This window comes from Nannospalax galili, unplaced genomic scaffold (genome assembly GCF_000622305.1).
Source record: "Nannospalax galili isolate Female #2095 unplaced genomic scaffold, S.galili_v1.0 scaffold1342, whole genome shotgun sequence".
Lineage (NCBI taxonomy): Eukaryota > Metazoa > Chordata > Mammalia > Rodentia > Spalacidae > Nannospalax > Nannospalax galili.
In genome coordinates this window covers 57625-68089 of record NW_008348210.1, presented here as the reverse complement: position 1 = coordinate 68089, position 10465 = coordinate 57625, and the positions used below count along the sequence as shown (strand labels likewise).

Sequence of the window (10465 nt, the reverse complement as noted above, 5' to 3'; positions counted from 1 at the left end):
TTGATATTCTGTTTTCCATTTCATTCATTCTAGAGGTGAGGCTTTCCTCTGTTGTTTCAAGTTGGATTATTGAGTTTTTCACTTCTTTCTTCATTTCCGCCTGAGTTTTCTTCAATGTTTCTATCTCTTTTGTGAATTCATTCAAAAGTTTATCCCTATCTTCTTTTAGCTCTTTGATTTGTTTGTTTGTGTGTTCTTTAAATTCATTGAATTCCTTGATCATGTTTATGATTGTTCTTTTATATTCAGTGTCCTGGGTTATCTCCAGGGGGTTCTCCTTGTAGAATTCTTCTACAGAATTGATGGAGTTTGGGGGGGGGGACATAGTGTTTTGGCTTTCCATTTTATTATACTTTCATTGTGGTTTTGGCATGTGAATTTATTTTGTTGTTTATGATTCTGATATGAGAATTAAGCTGAAGTAAGCTTCTGTTTGTATTATCCAAGTACCTAGATCTTTTGTTTATTGGTTATGTAGAGCTGGTTGGTACAGGGTTCAGGTTCTCTCAGTTTTAATTTGAAGGGAACTTATGGCTTCAGATCTTCTATTTAGGAGTACCCACAGAAGCCCAATTCAAGTTCCAGTCAAGTACACTCAGGTTTCCTTCACCATGTGGAGGCAGGATCCAGGCTCTCTCAGGCAGTCCTGTGTGTTGTCAACCCTATGCCAGAGGGAGGCCAGAGGGAGGCCAGAGGGAGGCCAGAACTCGGCACTCTGTGGTGGTCTGCTATAATCCCAGATGGTACACCAGTGGAGGTCTGAACCCACCCTCTCAATCTGTCAGCTAGGCTTTCTGCCTTAGCCTACCAAAGCCAGATCTTCCCTGGGGCCTTGGGAAGGGCTTCACAAAATCCCAGGTAGGGGGATGGTGTGGTGCAATTAGAGGAAGCTCACCACTATGTGGAGACAGGATCCTGGGGCTGTCAGGTAGTCCCCTAGGTTTCAGGCCCTCTGGTAGTTAGAGGCCAGAAGGAGGCCAGAACTCAACACTCTCTAGCAGTCTCGAAATTTCTTATTGTATGCTAACTATGGATCCTTATATTTACAGACGTATGTACCATACACCACTAATCAAAGAAGCTTCTTTTGCAACAAATGGAGGATATTACAGAGTTCTACAACTGGCCACACAGAGCGATGCCCAGTCCTAAGTGACACATCTACATTGGAACTTGTACACCTAAGGCTCATGGAACATAGAGGGTATAGAGAATATTAATCTATCCCTCAACTCTTACCAGTGAAACTTCTTCATACAACAGAGTGTGATACACACAAAAGGCTACAACTTGCTATGTTTTAGAGAATAAGAGACTGCAGAATGCACATCTTTGAATAGGACTCCTATATTAAAACTCACCCACCTACAGCTCAGGCACCATTGTGGAAGAGGGGGTAGAAAAGCTGCAAGAGCTAGAGTTGTTGCATGAACATTCCAAAACAGAGACTTTCAGGCCTCTGGGAACTTGTTCATATGCACTTACAGCAATGCTGACAGCATGCACAAGACCCATGCAAACTCAATCAGACAAAAACCAGCATAGAATGGGGAAATGGACAGCAGGCCCCAACCCCAGTCAAGGAACTATTGGTAAATGATTAATGTGGGTTGAGGGAGAGTAGACCTTGTTTAAGGAAGTGACTCTAGATAAACTGAATAGACTCCAGTGAATGAACTTGCACTGAGGGACACCTGGAAAGAAATGCTTGACTAGATAGGACTTACCATATATGACTGAATACCTGAAATCTGGTAGGAGCGGGGCTTTGGGGGTGGGGAGAGGGAGGGGTGTCTCAATTTAATTAAGATCTATTGTATAAAATGCACAAAATCCAAAATTTTTAAAATGAAAAATATATATATAAGTACAAAAGACACTGAATATCCAAAGAAATCTTTAGCAGAAAGAGCAATATTGAATCTATTGTGCCACAGTGCACAATTTAAAATTATTCTACAAATTCATACATCATAAATATTTGACATGTATCGATATTTACTACAGAACTATAAATAACCAATCATTTATTAACTCAAAGGATAATATATATTTACGTGTTTTCTTCTACATGGCAGTAAATTCCCTGGAACTGAATTTATGGATAGTTGCTTGCCGTCATGTGGGTGATGGGAACTGAATCACTGTCCCCTGTAAGAGCATCCAGTACTCTTAACCTCTGAGCCATCTCTCCTGTCCCTAGCAACATAATTGTTTATTTATTTATTTATTATTTTTGGTCTTTTTTGAGAAAGGGTCTCCCTGTAGCCCCAGCTGTCCTGGAACTCACTTTATTATTCCTATTTTCTATACGTGTATGAGTATATTGCCTGCATGCATATAAGTGCACCAATGTCATGTAGTGCCAGTGGAGATCAGAATAAGTCTTTCTTTCTCTTCATATTGCCCAGTTGTGGGTTTCTGTGTTAATCACCAAGTGTCTTTTTTGAGAAAGGGTCTCCCTGTAGCCCCAGCTGTCCTGGAACTCACTTTATTATTCCTATTTTCTATACGTGTATGAGTATATTGCCTGCATGCATATAAGTGCACCAATGTCATGTAGTGCCAGTGGAGATCAGAATAAGTCTTTCTTTCTCTTCATATTGCCCAGTTGTGGGTTTCTGTGTTAATCACCAAGTGTTGCATAAGGAAGCTTCCTTGGTGAGAGTTTGGAGATACATTAATCTATGGGTATAACAGTAAATCATTAGGAGTCACTTTAATGGTATATCTGTTTAGAATAATAATAGCATTAAACTTTCCTCCATAGCCTGAAACCTGTCTACCCACATTCTTAGGCCTGATTTCAATGTCAGGTATGGGTTCCACCTTATGAAGCAGGCCTTAAATCCAATCAGAATGTAGTTGGTTACTCTCATAATATCCATGCCACTGTTGCACCAGAGGCCATATATTGCCAGGCCAGTTGTTGTTGAAGCACATAGTATTCATAGCTAGTAACATTAATGATTAATTTTTCTTCCAGTGGCATTCATAGCACCTTCCAGCACTATAAAATCTAGCTAGTAGAGATGAAGCTTTGAAGTAGTATAAGTTTGATTTCTTCTTTTTTCCCTATAGCTCATGTAGCTTGTGTCTTCAACAGCGGGGTCTTACTGTCAAGTTCTGGTGGGTAATCAAGAGCAGAGGCAATGACCATTACTGTTTGATGGTCTACAGGACCCCTGGCCAACAGTTTCAAAAGTGGTAGTCCATTTCTGGCATTGGGGTTTTCACTTGCTAGCCTATAGCATCTAGTAAGTGATATATATATAAAGAAGCTTCTACAGGGGCTGGAGAGATGGCTCAGTGATTAAGAGCACTGACTACTTTTTCAGAGGACCCAGGTTCAATTCCCAGCACCCACATGGTAGCTACCAACCATTTGTAACTCCAATTCCAGGGAATTGGACACTTTCTTCTGACCTCTGCAGGCATTGTACGACATGGGTGCACTTGCTTCTTGCAAAATACACCTGTGGCCTCTCTGGCTGGGACCATGCCATGTGAAAAGTTGTCTTGCTTCTGTACCCTGCTTTTCACAGTGCTCTCCTTTCTGAGCGTATATGGGAAAATCCTCCTTTCTTTGTTGAAATACCATTTACTTAGAAGCCTTTCAAGCAAGCAGAGATAGAATGAATTTTAATTGTGGGTTGGGTTTTAAACCTATTGTTTAGTCTCTTTTCTTAGCCAATTTGTTCAGAATTAAACATTATTATCCAGGTCTTCAAATGAATATCACTGGGTTTATTTAGGCTATAATGATAAATGTCTAAATAGCATTTAAATAAATAAATAAATTCCAGCCTGCATTAAAGCAAAGAAAGCTTTACAAGTTATTTCCTATGAGGAAGAGGGTTTTTTGTTTGTTTGTTTTTTATGTACTCAATCACAGGAAAGTCTAACTCACAAATAGTAAAAGTAGATAGTACTAGTTTAATCCAGTTTCTTAAAGAAGCAGAGCCAGGTATGGTGGTGCACACCTTTAATCTCAGCACTTGGGAAGCAGAGGGAAGTGTATCTCTCTGAGTTCAAGTTCCAGGCCAGCTGGGGCTACAGGGAAACCCTGCCTCAAAAGACCAAAAAACAGAAAAAGAAAAAGAGAAAAGCGGCAGAAAGGGGGAGTGGCCAGACAACCCCAGCACCTACCTGCCACCGATGAGCATCATCTCCCTGGGGCTTCTTAAAATAAGGATAATAAGTAAAATTGTTCTTTAAAAAGGAGGTTCTGGGGCTGGAGAGATGGCTCAGCAGGTAAGAGTACCGGCTGTTCTTGGGTTCGATTCCCAGCACCCACATGGCAGCTAACAACCATCGGTAACTCCAGTTCCAGGGAATACAATACCCTTTTCTGGCATCTGCATGTATTGCATGATAAGGGTGCACATCTATGCAGGCAATACACTCCTACACATAAAAATAAAAATAATACAATAAGCCGGGCGTGGTGGCGCACGCCTTTAATCCCAGCACTCGGGAGGCAGAGGCAGGCTGATCTCTGTGAGTTCAAGGCCAGCCTGGTCTACATAGTGAGTTCCAGGATAGCTGGGGCTACAGGGAGACCTTGTCTCTAAAAGACCATAAAAAATGGTTTTTTTTTTCAAAAAAGAAGCTTCTATAGTGGTGTTTCCATGTTTTTTTTTTCTGAAGGCCTCCGGTGTTAGTTATTCCTCCGCATACTCCCTCCTCTGCCCTGCTCTAATTCCCCACTGTAATTAACCTGTCCTACTCTTATAATCCTTTCCCCCTTTAGATCACTACATTCTATATGATAATCAGATTTTTATCTTAACCATTCTGATCTGAGGTAAGGTGAAAATTCAAACTAATATTTCTTATGTATTGACAAGTATGTTATTTTTTATTTAATTTTTATTGAGCTTTTGTACATTTCATACAACAGTTCTTAATCAAATTTAGAGCCCCTTCCCATCCATGCCACTGTCCCCCACCAGACCTCATACATTCCACCATAGGTGTAAGTCAAACTAGTATTTTTGTTACGTGTACATTTTTATTAATTCTTTTAAAATGTCATACAGTATATTTTGATATTTTCCCCCTCTTCCATGTCTTCTCGGACACATACCCTCATTCCTATCCACCCAACTTCATGTTCTCTGTTTTTAAACTCACTGAATCTGATTCGTGTTACCCAAATACTCTTGGGTATGAGTCTAGCCCCTGGAGCCTGATCCACCTACCTCTCCCAGTGGTTATCAATTGCCTATTGTTCCATTATTATGGCTGGGCTTTCTTGATCACCTCCCCCTTCCATGCTGGGTTTTATCTGGTTTGGGCTTGCACAGGCCATGTGCATGCTGTCACAAGTGTTAGGGGCTCATATGTGCAACTGCCTGTGTGTCCAGAGAACAAGGTTTCCTTGTATTCATCCACCACCTCTGGCTCTTAAAATCTTTCTACCTCACTTCCTCAATGATCTCTGATCCTTGGTTGAGAGATACATTAACCTATGGATGTAACATTAAGTCATTAGGAGCCAGTTTAAGGCAGAATACTATTAGGATCTCCCCTACAGTCTGTGAGTTGTAGGTTCTTGGCCTTGAAAAGAACACAAATTATGGGCTCCATCTTGTGAAGGGGGCCTTAAATCCAGTCAGAAAATTGTATAAAACAATTCTTAAGCATTTTGACAAGAAAAATGAGGCCACCTTTTCAGAGTCATTTTATAGGTCTATTTCTTGAGTATTATTTTGAATCATAGTTTGAAATTTTTAAATAGTATGAAATTTTTTCCATTGTTCTTGCATCAGCTTTCAGGTGCTATTAACAATAGAATCTATTATTTCTTGCCTTTTTTGTTATTTGGAATAACAGAGAAAATTAATTTATTAGTGTACATTAATAATTATACAAAGTGATGGGTTTCATTTTGACATTTCTGCACATGAATTCAGTATACTTTGATCATATTAATGCTCCTATTTTCCATAGGACCCTTGATTTTCTGAGTCTGACTTATTGTACGTAACATCATGGCTTCTAGTTCCATCCATTTTGCTGCAAATAACATATTTTCATTCTGCTTTATGGCTGAATAAAACATCTAATGTATGTATATAAATATCTCATCTTTTCTTTTTCCATTCATCTGAGAGACACATAGGCTGATTCCATGACTTGGCTATTTTAATTGTTACATAAGAAACATGGAGATTGTGTTAGTTACTTTTCTGTTGCTGTGATAAGATACCATGACCAAGGGAACTTATAGAAGGAAGAGTTTATTTTATCTTATAATTCCAGAGGCATTAGAGTCCATCATAACAGGAAGACGCGGTGACAGGAGATGACCAGAGCAGAGAGTGAAGCACTCACATCTTCAGGCAGACACAGGAAGCAGAGTGCAGCTGAAAATCTGGCAAGGCTTAAGAATCTCAAAACCAGACCTCAGTACGTGCTTCCTCCAGCAAGGTCACCCCTCCTAAAATCTCCCAAAACAGCACCACCAACTGGGGACAAAATGTCCAAATGCTTGGAGCCTATGTGAGACATTTTTATTCAAGCCACCACAGAGATATGTCTATCTGTTCCATGTTGTCTTAGATTCTTTGGGGGGGGGTGTGTACTTAAGGGTGGTATAGCTGGATCATAAGGCAATTGCTTTTAGTTTTGAGGAAACCCCATATTTATCTTCATACTGACTGGACTCACTTATATTTCTTTTCTTTTTCATTTATATTTCTACCAGCAGTATAAAAGGTTCTTTTTCCTCTGTGTCCACACCAACATTTGCTAATTTTTTCCTATTCTTCATAATGGCTATTCTCACTGGGTTGAGATGGGACGCCAATGTTATTTTTTGTTTTTTGTTTTTTGTTTGTTTTTGAGACAGGGTCTCCCTGTAGTCCCAGCTGGCCTGGAACTCTCTATGTAGATCAGGCTGGCCTCGAACTCACAGAGATCCGCCTGCCTCTGCCTCCCAAGTGCCTTTAATGTAATTTTTGATGCACGTTTCCCTGATGGCTAAGGATGTTGAATATTTTTTCATGCATTCATTTGCCAGTTGACTTTCTTCATTTGAAAGTATATGTACAATCCCTTTTCTATTTACTGACTGGATTATTCACTGTTTGGGTATTTAATTTTTAGATACTTATATATTCTAGATATTAATCCCCTGTTGAACAAATATCAGAAAGATTTTCTCCCATTCTGTAGCCTTTATTTAATCTGATCATTTTTCCTTTTACTTTACAGAAGCCTTACAGTTCCATGCTGACATCCTATGTGTCGCTCCTTCTTATTCCCTGAGCTATTTGAATCTTTCAAAAAGAATATTCATAGACACACACTCAAGATCACTTGGAAAACACAGATTAGACTCGATAGGTAGGCCTTTACAATTTTTTTAAAAGACAAAATATAAGACAAGAAGTCAGGGGAGGAGGGTCATAACCTGGGGAGGGAGAGGGGGAAGAGGTTCTGAGTATGACAAAATAAATTGTATGTAATGCTTGAGTTGATAAAAATATTTGAAAAACATAACTATATTCATAGATCTTGAACTATTGCCTTTGTATTTCTATAGAAATTTCAAAGTTTCAGATATTGTTATTTGCTATATTTTGTGCTTACTTTTGTACAAAGGCATAGATATGATGTATTTTAATTGTTTTGCATGTGGATGGATATTCAATTTTCATAGTACCACTGATTAATGAGAATATTTTCCAAGGTATTTTTAGGCACCTTTGTCAAAACTCAGATGATTGAAGCTGTTTGGACTTATTTCTTGATCTTCCATTTTATTGCACTTGTCTGTGTGTCTTTTTGTACTAGTACCCTGCTGTTTTCTTACTATTAATCAGCAGCATAAGCTGAAATCAAGTACTGGGATACTTCCAGTATTTCTCTTCTTGTTCTAGATTATTGTCTATTTGGTGTTTTTGTGTTAAGTATAGTAATTTATTTTAAATATGAATATTTTTTCTTCTGAATGATAATTCTGTTGTATGATACAACTGAAATATCAATATTTATCCATTACAAAATCTGGTGTTATCTCAACAACCCTGAAAAAGAAGAATAAAATTATTTGGGAAATATATTAAAGGAGAAAGGAAAAATACAGAATTGTATATATCCTCACACAAATGTGGTTACTCAGGTAACTGGGTAAAAAGTGACATCATAAATCAAGATATGCCATAAAGGACAAAGGTCAGACTTTGGCAGAATGTAATTCAAGGTTCTGCACATTGAAATCAAATTGCCACAGAGCCTCAAGGGGAGATGCCTACTGAGCAGATGAGAGCAGCAGGGAGATCTGCAGGAAGATATGGGATTCTCATGGATATACAGAGGTGAGCAGTGAATAAGGGATGATGAAAAGGGTGACTTTGGATTGCATAAGAGGAGACAGCTAAAGGAATGAATCATCATGTCTGGATGGTCCCAAAAGATTGGCTGCACTCTTCTCTCTGAGGTAGGAGTAAAGGAGAAGAATCTGGACTCACACAGTCTTATATCATACACAGGCTCAGCTATTCACACTGGGTAATGTGAACTCACATTGTCTTCCATCATACACAGGCTCAGGTATTCACACTGTATGATGCGAACTCACAATGTCTTCCATAATACACAGGTTCAGCTATTCATACTGTGTTTTGTAGTATATTTACTGAACTGCACTTTCAATTTGTGAAACAAAGATACCTCTCTACATCCTTAGTCATGAAGAAGAAAAAACATAGGTATTAAGTTATTTGTGAAGTCCAAAATGCCAAAAGTCCAAATAAAGAAAAGAGTAGTAGCCTTTTAAAATGAATTTTCTATCAGCCTCTGGCTTTTTTTCTTCATTACTGGAAAAAAACTATAGCCCAAGGTACAAGGTTATTCCCAGGAAAATACTAGGAATTTTCTGTAGGACACATGGAGGACAGATTAGAAGGAATCTGGGAAGTTGAGATGCCTGGATGTTATTTAATATTGTGCTAAGATTGTGGAGTATATCTGAAAAATGATATCATGGAGAAATCAGGGTTCTGGAACATTTTAATCATATAAGGAATGGAAATATCTTAAAACCATGGATCTTATGCTACACTTTCCTAGGATCACGTGGTCAAGACAAGGAGACATAGTGAGGTTTCTAGTGAAAGGACACATTTTACATGCTGAACAATTATATAGCGTTTTACTTTACGAGAACACTCCACAGTGGGGGAAAAGTAAGGAATATTCCATTATTAATATCAGTACATCTACTAGGCTATGGTATAAAAATACCAAAGGGTTACCATCATGGACAGAAGAGAATTTTCTTTTGAAGGACTCTTATCAGGGCTCCCTTCATGTCTCTGTTCCTCAGGCTGTAGATGAAGGGGTTCAGCATGGGAGTCACCACTGTGTACATCATACCCATGACAGTCTCCTTCACAGTAGAATTATTAGCTGATGGGCATAAGTAGAGACCAATTATTGTCCCATAGAACAGTGACACCACAGACAGGTGGGAGCCACAGGTGGAGAAGACCTTGTGGATACCTCGAGTTGAAGGGATCTTGAGAATGGAGGAGACAATCCGTGCATAAGACACTACAATGAGTAGGAATGGAATTACAACCACAAGCCCTCCCATGATAAATACTACCAGTTCATTAACACGAGTGTCAGAGCAGGCCAGCTTGAGCAGAGCAGACAGATCACAGAAAAAGTGCGGAATCACATTGTTCACACAGAAAGACAATCTGGTTAAGAGCAAGGTGTGCAACATGGCATGTGACGTGGTCAGCACCCAGGACAGCACCACCAGACAGGCACAGAGCCTAGGGCTCATGATGCTGCTGTAGTGCAGAGGGGAGCATATGGCCACATAGCGATCATAGGCCATGGCCACAAGGAGGAAGCTCTCAAGGTCGGCAAAAAACAAGAAAAAGTACATTTGTGTCAGGCATCCTGCGTAGGGGATGGACATTACTGAGCTCTGCATGTTCTGCAACAATTTGGGCACTGTGACAGAGGAAAAGCAGAGGTCAGAGAAGGACAAGTTGCTGAGAAACAAATACATGGGTGTGTGGAGATGGGAGTCCAGTCCAATGAGGACAATGATGATGAGGTTCCCCAGGACGGTGGTGAGGTACATGGCCAGGAACAGGGCATAGAACAGGTGCTTGTGCCCTGGTGGGATGGGCAGGCCCAGGAGGAGGAACTCTGAGATCACAGTTTGGTTGTGTCCTTTGTTTCCTCTCATTATCTCTCTATAATGCCTACAAAGAAAAAATAGGATCACTCAAAACTCCATATAAAATGAATACATAGCTAAACATATTTTTAAATAACTGATCTCACATGCATCATAATAATTATAATCTCTACATTCCAAATATTTGTGGTCATGATTTCTGCAGCTAGCCATAAATGATTTAGTTCCTTAATTTCTCATGTATGGTTCAACGTTTCATCCTTTTAACAATGTTCTTGTCTGAGATACAGGATA

General features: G+C 39.4%; 1 protein-coding gene across 1 annotated transcript; it reads right to left on the bottom strand.

The window, feature by feature from the left end:
- Positions 1 to 9268: 9268 nt before the first annotated feature.
- LOC103743554 (olfactory receptor 1468-like) lies at positions 9269 to 10219 on the bottom strand. The gene has a single exon (XM_008844903.1). It carries the CDS (start codon positions 10217 to 10219, stop codon positions 9269 to 9271), a length of 951 nt encoding a protein of 316 aa, XP_008843125.1.
- Between the last annotated feature and the right edge of the window lie 246 nt (positions 10220 to 10465).